Raw genomic sequence first — 13,734 nt, 5'->3', positions numbered from 1 at the left:
ATTTTTACATAAAAAGTCAATATGACAGTCAAAATTATGACTACATTTTCTTCAATTCAATTTTCTTTTTTTATCAATTTTGACTTTATCAAACTCAAAACTATGAGATAAACTGTCATAATTTTGAAAAAAAAAAATTATTATTTACTAAACGGGGCAAATTATCGCGAGAGCACAATTCCACAAATGCTCTGATGGGAGTGGCAAGTTTTGCGCATGATCTACAGCTGATGTGCAAATTAAGGAACACAGATGCAGTCAATAATTTATTGACTAACGCAGTGCAAATAAGTAGAGCTGATGCTCATCAGTTGTGGGTCGACACAGGCACAACTTGTTACGTAATATACGGATAACATCTTCCTCTGGCATTCCAAAGAAATTAATACGAGTGGAAAATATTTTCTCCTTTCTACCACGTGCTCTCTGTTCTCTGCGGTGTCTCCTCCTAGCAGCAACATTTGCAGCCATATCGCAAAATGGATTAAGACGTGCTTTTTTTGGGTGTTAAATAATGCCACAAATTCTAGTAAATTGACTAGCGCAAACATTAGTAAATTGCGTTACGTGATTCATTTAAATACTCTCCTCCCATAAATATTGCGTCTGAAAGGGAAACTCTTACAAATGCATAATATGCAATAAGGTCAGCCACAAAAACAACTCAGTCCACACCTTTTGAGAGCTAATTTTGCACTGCGTGTCTTTAGTAAATCCCGACAGTAGTTTTTTAATGCCAAAAAAAAGGGTTTGCGCTGGCGCAAGCTGTTAGTAAATGTGGCCCATTGTCATAACTGACATTCTACTTTTTATCTCAAAATTATTTTTTGTGGCACCCCAAGGAGAGCCTTGCAAGAGTCCATATAGGACAAAAGTGATACAGTCAACTATTAATTGAAACTAAAATACTATCTGAGCTTGTATGTAATGAGTAGACTTGCATTAAATCAACTCACATGTTGTCCTGCGCTTGAACGAGACAATCTTTTTCACCGCTTGTTGACCCATTATAGACTTCACATCTCTCTGTATATTTGATGAATTCATCCAAAGCTGTAATAAAGAATATCAAGATCATCTCCATACCTTTATTTGAAAACATATTAGAGAAACATATAGTTAGTGAGATCATAAAATCTTCCTGTTGCAAAGATGTGCACTAGCATTAGATTTGCTGATGTATTCCACACTATCACTATAAGTCTTATACTAAATCACTTACATTCGCTTCCCATCAGAAGTTCTGGGTTGGTGGTGGCGATTTTCATCCATATGTCAAGATACTCCTCAAAGGCAATTCTACACACTCGTCTTGTAAAGAAGATGAGCTAGTTTACAAAGCCTATATTTTTATGATATCTATTACAAAACTAAAAAGTAAATTGTTAGAGTTAAAACATTTGTGGTCTTGCCTCTCCCTTGACTTCAGCCCCACACCTGCAACACCATCTGTGATTTAAATGGTGAAAAAATATGGTTTGAAAGTATTGTCATTTTAATAGGATTTTTGTAAATGTTGTTATTTAGTTGTAATAATGTGTAATGCAAGTGATGTGAAAGGTGGAGTTTGTGAGCTTGTGGGTTATTCTTACCCTCTAGCTCCTGGCTGTTTGTAATGATTTGTGTTGACAGAGAGCAGGACAGCATATCATATGCTTCCATGGTTACTGATTTCAGAGCAGTTTAAAATGAGTGTGGATTATGCTGACTCATCAAAAGTACTGTATGTGCATGTGGCCTGTAACCTGTTGGAATGTGAGGGAAAGTCATGCTTGTCTGATTAAATATTTCTTTCTTTCTCTCTTTTTTTACACCAGTAATTATATCAGTAATACAAATAATATTAAATATATACATTTTTATATTTAAATAAAGTGTTCGTTTGCTTGTTTGTTTGTTTGTTTTTAACTTTTTTCTAGAACTGCACAGGGCCACTGTTTTACTTTTGCCTACACAGATTTCAGGTTTAAATAGTGTTATAATAAGCTTCATGCGAGATTTCCTTATTGATTGTAATATCTGGAATGCAGTTGTTGGGATAAATTATTTTACTGTTGTTTACATTGTTCACAATGTAAATTTTGCAGTTTTAAAAGTAACACTTTACTATACGGTTCCATTTGTTAAAGGGATAGTTCACCCAAAAATGAAAATTTTATGTTTATCTGCTTACCCCCAGGGCATCCAAGATGTAGGTGTCTTTGTTTCTTCAGTAGAACACAAATAATGATTTTTAACTCCAACCGCTGCCGTCTGTCAGTGGTATAATGCAAGTCAGCGGGAACTTGGACTATAAGAGTAAATAAAACACGACAGACAAATCCAAATGAAACCCTGCGGCTCGTGACGACATATTGATGTCTTAAGACACGAAACGATCGGTTTGTACGAGAAACCGAACAGTATTTATATCATTTTTTTTTTCACCTCTAATACACCACTATGTCCAACGGCATTCATCACTCGATTCGTGAGGTCTGATCGCGCTCTGACAACGGCAGTGATGTCTCGCGCATATACTTCAGTGAGTGCTAGACATCACTTCCGTTGTCAGAGCGCGATCAGACCTTACGAATCGAGTGATGAATGCAGGTGGACATAGTGGTGTATTAGAGGTGAAAAATTATATAAATACTGTTCGGTTTCTCGTACAAACCGATCGTTTCGTGTCTTAGGACATCAATGTGCCGTCACGAGCCTCAGGGTTTCATTTGGATTTGTCTGTCGTGTTTTATTTACTCTTATAGTCCAAGTTCCCGCTGACTTGCATTATACCACTGACAGACGGCAGCAGTTGGAGTTAAAAATCATCAGTTGTGTTCTAATGAAGAACCAAAGACACCTACATCTTGGATGCGCTGGGGGTAAGCAGATAAACATCAAATTTTCATTTTTGGGTGAACTATCCCTTTAACATGAATGTATTAACTAACATGAACTAACCATGAGCAATACATGTTACTGTATTTACTAATCTTCGTTAACGTTAGTTAATGAAAATACAGTTGTTCATGTTAGTTCACAGTGCATTAACTAATGATTTTAATGTGTTAATAAATGTTGAAATTAACATTAAGATGAATAAATGCTGTATAAGTGCAGTTAATTATTAGTTCATGTTAACTAATGTAGTTAACTAATGAACCTTATTGTAAAGTGTTACCAAAATACTTAGTTTATGTTAATATCAACATTTACTTAAAATCAATCTGTTAATATTATTTAATGGACCTGAGCTAACATGAACTAAAGTAAACAGTTAACTAACATTAATAAAGATTAATAAATATGGCAACAAATGTATTGCTTATTAATGTTAGTTAACTAATGGGATCTTATTGTAGCCTAAAATGTTAACCTTTTAAATGCACAGACATTACAGTAGGTTGTTTAACCTAACCTAAAATATAAAAGCTACTGGCCTAATGCCTGTATCAGAAATATGTCTCTCTCCGGGTGAACGAGATATTTATTCAGAATTTACTGAATCTACAGCATAAAACAAATGAGACAGATGGACAACCATTTTACACAAGACATTCAGTTTCATATTTATATAACAATTTTACAGCAAGGTCTAATTTAAGTAGTTTTACCCAACTTTTTTTAAGGACTTTACATCAAAACCCGTAATGAAAGAATCATGCCACTCAAACTAGTGCTGGAATAGCACATTTTTCTGTTTTATAGAAGCCATCATTTTCCTTAAACTATATCCGTTTCAGAAGTTAGCCTACCTGTGTGACAGCCGCGTCTCATTTCACAATTATTTCAGCCAGGATATTACATTATTACTTGACATCAGAGCTTGTTTATGAGTCCATCATGTCGTTGGTTAGCTCACGAATATTTATTAGGTTATGGCCACGTTGCTCGGTAACCTTCCTGGAGCGTCAAGTGACGTAATTAATATTCATAAGCAAAGCAAAGGTGACAGCAAGAAGCAGAAGAAGAACTAAAGTACACTTTGTCTCTCCTTCTGATAAGACGGGAACATGTTGCAATTATATTGTTCGCTGAATGCAATGTTTAGAAAGAAAAAAAAAAAACGAAAATGTAATAAGGACATTAAAAGTAATCATGTAATAACAGAAGGGCCTCTTCGCCCGGTTCTTTCATGTATCTGTGAAAGCTGCAGGGCAATGGTGACGAGCTCCGCCAGCGCCACCTGTGGTAAGTTGTGGGGAAAAACATCTTATTACTCTAAACATTTTATTGCTCATTTTAAGTTTTATATGGTTAGCAAGACCTAGGTATGAATGAACGATATAATTTTAAAAGAAAAAAACTTCATTTACCTGTGGGTCCTGAAAGAGCTTGTTTATATCTTTCTCATAACTGTCGATATACAGACGAACTGTGGCTCCGAAACTATCGGTCCCACTAAGACGAAAGATTATGCGAGAACCTCCTTTAAAAAGGATCCGCAGACCCTACAGGGGATGTTTACATGTTCTTAATACTTATGTTGTAATGTTATAGAATTCATACAGACATTAATCACAGTATCCCTCCTTTGTCAGTGTGATCTTCCGCCAAACAAGTTAAACGGTAACCCCGCCCAACAGCCGATTTCATTGGTCAACTCAATCACGCATTTACGCAGAGGGGTTTACAACTGGGGTCCGGAGATGCAAGAGAGTGCTAGATGGAAATGTTTAGACAAAAACAATGCAAAAACTAATTTATTTATTTAATAATGCTTTAGATTCAACATAAATGTAAAAATGTATTTAAATAAAAATGTTGGGTTAAAAACAATATATATATTTTACATGCATGTCCCTGCATGAGGATGATCATATTTGGGGGTCCGTGTCATCTAAATGTAAGTTTTCTTGACAACAATGTACTAAAAACGTAAAAGTTTTTCCATTTTTTTTCACATACAGGACATCCTTGTCAATGATCCCGTTCACACAAATCTGGAAAACGATTAAAAACGCTGTATTATTCATGCCAGGCCAGTAGTTGGCAATGTCACTTTGTAAAGAAACACTACGTGCCTATAGACTGAACACGTGATGCATAGCCCATGATGTTATCGTTTTCACAAATTCACGTTTTTGTATTTTACACAGAGACAATAATGGTATAGTTTTCACAAACTTGCAATTTGAATCCCATTTTCAAAAGTTTGCATTTTCATGCCGCCAAAATGCTGTTATTGTGTAAATGAATGGCCAAAACTCATAAAACGTTTTCAGTTTTTAAGTTGTTGTGTAAACGGCCCCTAAAGATCGACTCCTGATGTGGATAATCAGCACTGTCATTGATGTGACCAATGAAATCATTAGAATTGGCTACTGGGCAGAGTTTGTGCTTAACTGGTTTGGGGGAGGGAAATCAAGTTCCTTTGTCAAAATGACATGTCAACATTTCATGTTAACATTTTTTCTGTTTCATTAATCTTTCTGCAATGAGTCTCAATAAATAGCGAATAAATAAATAGCTAAATAGCTTTTTAATAACAATAAAATAGCTAAATGTTTTTTTGGTGTGTTTTTTTACTTGTATAATATACTGACTCAGGAGAATCTACTATAAAACAGTACCTGATTTCTTGAAATGGTTCCATCCACAGGGTCGCTGTACTCAAAATTTTCTGCTGCCTCCACTTGGTATTTCTTTTCCCCCACAGTAAACACTTGCCCAATGAATGTCTTGTCTGAAACCATCAGCTCAAGATCCAACATCATCTCCACAGCTGCATCTAAATCCACCTCCTCATAATCAAATCTGTCATGCGTACATATATCATCAATATGAAATGTCTGACTAGATTGTATATGTAGAAGTAGTTTTAATGATAGTGCACCTGGTGTAGTAGTTCCTCCCATAGGTTCTCCAGTGGTCTGTCATAATGTCTTCTACACTTTGCCTCCTCACCGCTAGGATGGACAGCCATGCTAGCACTGCCCAAAGCCCGTCCTTCTCCCGGATATAATCTGAACCTATCAAGAAGATATAGCAAATTTAATCACATCTTTGTTGCTACACTTTCTGTTGTGGCTGTTTCTTCAGCTTTGGTCACTTTTAAGTCCTAGCAATAAATAATAAATATTTTGTTATATTTAAGGTCACATTAAAACTGTGTCTTGGAGTGTCTTGTATCTTGGACACTCAAAATGCCTTTTCTGTATAGATTTTATTGTTTTTACCCTTGTCCCAGACCCAAACGCTCTATATTAAAATATCAAATTCCATTATAGAAATAAGAATTATATTTTAAAACAATAATCTAAGAAAATAATAAATTAAACAAATTCAGTATTTATTGAATTATATTAATTTTATATAGATTGATTTATTTAATTTTATAATGTTTTATTCTATAGCACAAATAAAAACTGTCCCTCAGTTATGTATTTCCACTCTAACCCTAACCCCTAATCAATTTGTTTCTATAGTTATATTTCTATAGTTAAAGGATAAGTTCACTTTCAAATTAAAATTTCCTGATAATTTACTCACCCCCATGTCATCTAAGATGTCCATGTCCTTCTCTCTTCAGTCGAAATGAAATTAAGGTTTTTGATGAAAACATTCCAGGATTTTTCTCCATATAGTGGACTTCAATGGAGCTCAAATGGTTGAAGGTCAAAATTACAGTTTCATCGCAGCTTCAAAGCGTTCTACACGATCCCAAAGGAGAAATAAGGGTCTTATCTAGAGAAACCATCACTCATTTTCAAAAATTTTTTTTACATTTTATACATTTTAACCATAAATGCTCATCTTGAACTAGCTCTCTTCTTCTTCTTCTTCTTCTTCTCTAGAATTCCGGCAGTGTAGACACTGCTAAGTGTATTACTGCCCTCCTCAGGTCAAAGTTTGAACTAATTGTTATATACTTGCACTAGCATATTGTATATGACAATTTAGTTCAAGCTTTGACCTGTGGAGGGCAGTAATACACTTAGCAGTGTCTACACTGCCGGAATTCTAATAAAGAAGAAGAGAGCTAGTTCAAGATGAGCGTTTATGGTTAAAATGTATAAAATTTTAATTTTTTTTTAGAAAATGAGTGACGTTTTCTCTAGATAAGACCCTTATTTCTTGTCTGAGATCGTGTAGAACGCTTTGAAGCTGCACTGAAACTGTAATTTTGACCTTCAACCTTCAACCTTAATTTCTTTTCCTTAATTTCTTTTCGACTGAAGAAAGAAAGACATGAACATCTTGGATGACATGGGGGTGAGTAAATAATCAGGAAATTTTAATTTGAAAGTGAACTAATCCTTTAATAATATTCTATAGTTACTTTACTCATTTACACTGGAGGCAGCAGTCCAGGCAATGAGCATGAGATGAAATAATATATATATATACATGTAAATATAATATATATAATACATGTTTGAAGAAAACAAAGAAAAAACAAGGTAAATCGCAGCAAAGCCATAGAAGAACCATTTTGGGTTTTCCAAAGAACTTTTCAATAATCTGAAGAACCTTTTTCAAGAACTTTTGGTTCCATGGATGTTAAGAACCTTTACTTTTAAAAATGTAGCAAGACAAAGAAGTTAGCCATTTTATATCAAAACTGTTTAAAATGCCATTTTCTTCACTGTATTTTCCTCAGAATGTTGTGATGTGATCAAAATGGCACAAGTGTTCATGACTTTTAACATCCTGTATATCCTGTACATACTATAAAAATCAATTTTGTTTTTAAAGGGGTCTTATGTTTTTAATGTTTTCAACTTTATTTAGTGTGTAATGTTGCTGTTTGAGCATGAAAAAGGTCTGCAAAGTTACAAAGCTCAAAATCACTCCAAAGTGAATTATTGTCTTTATCAGTAAGCACTCTTTCCGAACTCCCTGAAATGCCTGGATTGTAGTCTTGAGTTTTCTTCCAGGATCAAACACGTCACAATTTTCCTCATTTAAATAATTCCTGCCCAAGGCATACACAAGTAAATTAAGTTGTGTTAGTAGTGTGTTGAAACACAGTTATGGTAAGGGGTGTGACATTTCCCAAACATGCTTGAAGCAGTTAACCAATCACAACACACTAGTCCAGCCAACCAATCAGAGCACATTGCACTTTTTGGAAGGAGGGGCTGCAGGAACTAAACAGGGCTGTGTTTCCCAAAAGCACGAACCCAAGTTGATCATGGAGACCATTTACCACCAATGTTCTCTACGATCAACTTAGCTCACAATGCTTTTTGGGAAACACAGCCAGGAGCGTTAAGCCCAAAGTATACTTCACTTTTTACGCGTACGCGAGGGTCAGCGTACAGTGCGTGTGACGCTAATTTCTTCATCAGAAGTGTACGCACATACTTTCCACGCCTTGCCAGATTTTTGTAACCGTGCATATTTTGTACAAGCAGGTTGCACATGTGCATTAATTTTTTATTTTTTTTTTGCAGTAATTAGTTTATCCACAAGATGGCAACCGTGTCCAGGGGGTGTCGATTCACAACGTAGTCAAAGAAAAACTGCATAAACAGAACAATGCGCATGCAAGCTACAGCGACAATGGAGGCCTACATAGATGAGAGATTGTGCGAAGAGGTTAGAAAGTACCCTCATTTGTACTACTTTAGCATGAAAGAATACAAAGATGTTTAAATGGGTTGTAACTCGTGGCAAAAGATGAAGTCAAATGAAGTATACTTTTTAAGGCTGTGCGTTCGACTATGTACACATTAAAAAAAAAAGAATTATATCCAGGGCTTTAAAGGGACTGGGATGAGAGGTGCTGCAACAATGTCAAATATTTTTTGAACATTCAAGCATGAAAACCTTTTCAAGTAGACCCCAAAAACAAAATCAGGACTTTGTAAAAGGGCATAATAGGTCCTCTTTAAGAGATTTTATTGTCTGCATCTCCAAAAGTGACCATATTTTTGTACTTGGTACTGTACATTCATTACCTGTGCCAAAACTTTCCTCCCCACACAGTGAGAGACGACCTGCGTCCATCAAGCTCCCAAAAAACTTCCATCCGGTTGCAGTTTCATATAATTGGATCTTGGTGGCCCTGGCCACCCTGCATAGAAAAGCAGAGTGAGTCGAGATGCAGATGGTCCTAGTAAGTGTACATCTTTAATAATGTGAAACATTTAGGAGTAATATTCACATGTCTAGAGCTGCACTGGTGGGCATACTCCTAGCAAAGCCTCTTACTCCTGTGTGCTGGAAGTAAGGAATGCAGAAGATGTTTGCAGCAATGATGGCAACTGAGTCGGAGGGGGTAACAAAGAAGCCGTGCTTCCCAAGGATCATATTACGGTCCTAGAAAGAGAGAGAGTGACTGGGTCAGGGCGGGTTCAAAAAAATTTTATGCTGACTGTCACTTGAGCACTTTCGCTTGGCTCAAAGGGTCGTATACAGTAGCAACATTGATCTCAATGTCTCGACACCTACACCGTCACCATCAAAAGCTGCTCCGAAGTCATACTGTCCACTCTTCATTGTCTCAACAAGGTCAGCGGCATAGGTCAAGTTGGGGTCTGGGTGGCAACCTCCAAAGTTCTCCAGAGGTACACAGTTAATGGCTGAATTTGCAGGGGAGCCCAGTTCCTCACATAGGATCTTCTTCACATACGGCCCAATCACTGTAGAACCAATGGAGGTTCAACAATAAAAGTTCTGAGTCAGCCGTTTTATAATGAGACACAAGACCACATATAGTGATTCATATTGAGAACTATCCTTCCTTTTCATTGATTCAATTAAAATAAACTTTCAATTATCCATTAAAGGAATGTTCTGGGTTCAATGCAATTTAAACTGCATCTACAGCATGACATTCTCTTGATTACCAGACTTAAAACAAGCAGATATTGCATTTACAGTAATGCAATTATAATGGAAGTCATCCAATTCTTGATGTAGAAGATTCCTATCATCAATGTGGCATGGAGTTACTCCTTGAAAGAGGAGAACTGTATTATGTCAGATGGCTCGTCTTAATCATTCAGATCACTTGCATGTATATGGAAACTCAATCTTGCAGAGAAGCAGGCAGCAGTGCAAGTCTAAACTCATCCCTATCCAACTGGCACACATGGAAGCATCTTTGTCCCATTAAGTAGATGCAGCTGCTACTCTAAATGCTCTTTTCTGTTTCTATATCAGTGGGATGAAATATGGTTCCTCACCTCCATGCATGCCATCTAAACGGATTTGTATGTGGTTGTCTCCTGATAGCAACTCCTTCAGAACAGCAAAATCGAAGATGTTTCTCAGAGAGTTGGCATAGGATTCAACTGGGTCCACAATTTCTACTGCATGACAGAATATCAACAGGACATTTTTTTTATTTTATTTTTTTTTTTAATAAAAAGATGCCATTCTTTTTATTAAAAAGATACCAATGTTCTCACCTGTAAAAGGTTTGAATTTGTTCTCCAGGTCGAAGGATTGCTTGCCAATAGTCCCCAGATCGACTCTGAGTTCAGGACAGATGGCGTACTCCTCTATGATTCTGCTCATTTGGAAGATTTTGCTTGTGACCGCCTCTGGTGCTGGACCTGCATTAAAGATTTATAATGATATGCAATAAAACAAACAAACAAATAAAAAAACTTCATAACCACCCATGAGCTATTTTACCTCCATTGGCAGTATTAAATTTGATGCCGAAGTCTCCGTCAGGTCCTCCAGGGTTGTGACTGGCTGTAAGAATAATCCCTCCAATGGCTTTGATCTTCCTTATCAGACAAGACACAGCCGGTGTCGACATGATGCCATTCTGACCAATCACAACACGACCCACCTAAGAAATTCAACAGCCCCATTGAATTAAACACCATTTGTTACTGGTCATTATTGTAGGACATGATGTATAAATTTCAACTGGACTTTCCATTAATGTATGGTTTGATAGGATAGGACAGTATTTGGCTGAGATACAACAATTTGAAAAACTGGAACCTGAAAAAAAAAAATCAAAATATTCGCCTTCAAAGTTGTCCAAATGAAGTCTATAGCAATGCATATTACTTACAAAAATAATTTTTTGATATATTTACAGTATTTACAAAATATCTTCATGGAACATGATCTTTACTTAATATCCTAATGATTTTTGGCATAAAAGAAAAATCGATAATTTATGTAATGTATTGTTGTCTATTGCTACAAATATACCTGTGCAACTTATTTTTGGTCCAGGGTCACATATGAGAAATGATAGCGTGTTAATGTGTTTCTGTAAAAAGTTAATAGAGCAAAAAAAGTTTCACCAGATCAACTATGTAACTTTATGCTCTTTCCACCTGTGCCAGATCCAAATTTGCAAAATTAGATATCTATTAAAGACTGTGGCACCATTTGCTTATAATGTGTCCTATATACCCAGCTAACAAAAATATGTTCTATAAATGTTTTGCTAATGTTCCCATTAAGAAAACGTTATTTCTGAATGTTCTCTGAATATTCAAAATGTGCAGTATTTAATTTTTTTTCTTGGTTATTCAAACATTAAGGGAACATTCTATTTTATCATTTACAAACATTATGCGAACATTACTTTTGAATGTTCTCTGAACATTATGAAACAAGTAACATTTAAAAAATGTTAGATGAATATCCAATTAAAACTTTTCAGAAAAAGTACATTCCATTAACTACGTATAAATAATGTTTCAACTAACATTTTCAGAACATTATTAAAGACTATAACTTCTGTTAACATTACTCAAAGAATGTTTGTTGATAACTTTACGAGAACCTTACCAGAATGTTTGCCTAGGTTAGCTGGGTCTTTATTCCTACCATTTGTGTCAAGAATAAATATCTTGATTTGAGGAAAATGCAAAAATGGAAAGTGGTCAGCATCAAACTAGCTATCTATTTGATATTATTTCATCACAATGCTTACGTTAAAAAAGTACTCTATTAGAGCTTCTTTCCTATTTATTGCCATCAAACTACAAGAATACAAAGTAGGTCTATAATATACTACAAAAGATACAGTGCAGGTGTCATGATGCATTTGGGAAGAGAGCCAGGTGTCTATCACGATAACCTGGTTGAGATTTAGAAGCATATAGTGGTTCCTCATAAGAAAACAACTGTACGAATTGCAACTTACCCCATTAGCAGCAGCCATCTGTACTATGACCTGAATGGCAGTTGAATTGAAGTAGCGTCCATCTCCACCCACCACCATAGTGGAGCCCTGCCTGTCCCGCAGGTCGATGGAGGAGAAGATGCACTGAATGAAGTTGTGCAGGTAGTTCTTTTTAGACTGGAAAACATGGACCTTCTTCCTTAGGCCGCTGGTTCCAGGCCTCTGGTCAGGGTATGGAGAAGTAGGCAATGTCAGCACTTGCAAGGGACTATCGTTCATTGCTTCAAAGCGTTGAGGAAGAATGAAGGAGAAGCTGTTATCTCCTCTCAGAGGAGAGAGAGTGACGGGAGGAGGAGGAGGAAAAGCCTTGTGCCCTTATAGCATTCCCGAGAGTTAAATTGAGGCCGTTAACGGGCTAAAAATAAACTTGGTAACTAAAGACAGCTTCTCACATATGTGCATGGGCATCACTGTCAGACACGCTTGCCTCCAGAGGCCTGTTGAGGCAGATGCATAAGACGGCCAACAAGGGCTCATTCATGTGCACTATTTGCCCAGCCATTTACTCAGAGGCTAAATAGAGCTGATTCTGAGTGAATAAGCCCAGGATGATCTGGCTGTAAACTCTACATGAGTTGTTTTGACATATGCTAAATTTCCCAGGTTCATTCAAGATCTGAGCAGCTAATGTAAAACGTGCCAAATAGTTTAATAACAGGATGGGGTTTGGGGACAGTCAGGGGGGTTTGGGTTTTAACTGCAGCATGTCAAAGATCCTTACGGATGAAATTTCTGCGTTGATGTGTTGATTGTAACAGGTGGTTTAGCTGGCTCCAGAATGAACTGAATAAAAAAAGACCCAGGGTAAGTCCTTACTGCATCAAGACCAGGGCAATTGGGAAAGAAAGAAAAATCCTTACAGTTTTTCACAATTGCTTAGACACAATTCTTGAAACCTTCACTCAACATTAAACACAAAATCAAATCTTCAATCTTCATTCACAAAACCTGACTCTTCTGACAAAATTAAACAATTGCCTCCAAGCTATTTCATCTACTCAATATCAAATAATATTTTCAGATCATGGACACATCAGATCATTCATTAGACACTCAAAAAATGGAGAACATGGCATCCAGAGCATTTAGTTACAGGAAAACAAATTATAAAATGAAGCTCTCCACTCCAAACCATTCAATCTTGCTGAAAAACCAAATTTTGTTTTTCAGACATGACACACAAGCCCTCAAAAATACACACACTATACAACATAGTCTTAAACACTAGTGAGATCATTCAAAACATGATTTTTGATAATCAGGTATCATTTTACAGCTCAATGTCTATTACAGTATAGAACATAAATAGAGCAGATATATGTTAAATATAGCAGATACTGTGAAATTCAATAAAAAGCTTTAAGAAAAGTTTATTTTCATTACTGTAAAGAGATGGAGTAGATAAAAAACACTAGAAAAGTTGAAATACCAAAGAATGGAACATGAGCTTCATTAAAAAAATAAATAAATTTAGCATCCTCTGCCAAATTGCATTACAGTACTGGTAATGAGCATGTTTGCCATACTACAACAGTTTCTTATAGTCTTCTGACAAAAGACTTTCCCTCCCCTAGGCAGTAGACTCTCAGTTCTGCAAAAATACGAAGTGTAAGAAGTCTTGGCTATAAATCAGTTTGAGA

The 13,734-nt window shown here is 36.2% G+C and overlaps 1 protein-coding gene across 2 annotated transcripts; it reads right to left on the bottom strand.

Annotated features, from left to right (window-relative positions):
- Positions 1-3,451: 3,451 nt before the first annotated feature.
- LOC125250112 (phosphoglucomutase-1-like) lies at positions 3,452-13,474 on the bottom strand. Of its 2 annotated transcripts, none has more exons than XR_007180721.1 (11): positions 12,056-13,474; positions 10,573-10,735; positions 10,344-10,490; positions 10,119-10,244; positions 9,382-9,572; positions 9,095-9,249; positions 8,889-9,004; positions 5,819-5,954; positions 5,556-5,739; positions 4,299-4,383; positions 3,452-4,168 (listed from the first exon to the last, which is right to left on the bottom strand). XR_007180721.1 is itself a non-coding variant. In XM_048162506.1 (11 exons), exons 1-11 carry the CDS (start codon positions 12,311-12,313, stop codon positions 4,079-4,081), a joined length of 1,701 nt encoding a protein of 566 aa, XP_048018463.1. In that variant the 5' UTR covers positions 12,314-13,456; the 3' UTR covers positions 3,452-4,078. The 2 variants fall into 2 exon arrangements, 1 of the variants encoding a protein (XP_048018463.1); XM_048162506.1 differs by having other exon boundaries at positions 4,299-4,433; positions 12,056-13,456.
- Positions 13,475-13,734: the final 260 nt, after the last annotated feature.

This window comes from Megalobrama amblycephala, linkage group LG17 (assembly GCF_018812025.1).
Source record: "Megalobrama amblycephala isolate DHTTF-2021 linkage group LG17, ASM1881202v1, whole genome shotgun sequence".
In the NCBI taxonomy this organism is placed as follows: domain Eukaryota; kingdom Metazoa; phylum Chordata; class Actinopteri; order Cypriniformes; family Xenocyprididae; genus Megalobrama; species Megalobrama amblycephala.
Note: the sequence above shows the minus strand (reverse complement) of the source record. Positions and strands in the feature narration are given on the sequence as shown.

Bases quoted from the DNA above. Each gene is read 5' to 3' on its own strand.
- LOC125250112 (XM_048162506.1), bottom strand. From the start codon at position 12,313: ATGAACGATAGTCCCTTGCAAGTGCTGACATTGCCTACTTCTCCATAC. The intron at 10,736-12,055 runs GTAAGTTGCAAT...TGAATTTCTTAG, and splicing joins AGATGGCTGCTGCTAATGGG to GTGGGTCGTGTTGTGATTGG. The intron at 9,005-9,094 runs GTGAATATTACT...TTTTCTATGCAG, and splicing joins ACCAGTGCAGCTCTAGACAT to GGTGGCCAGGGCCACCAAGA.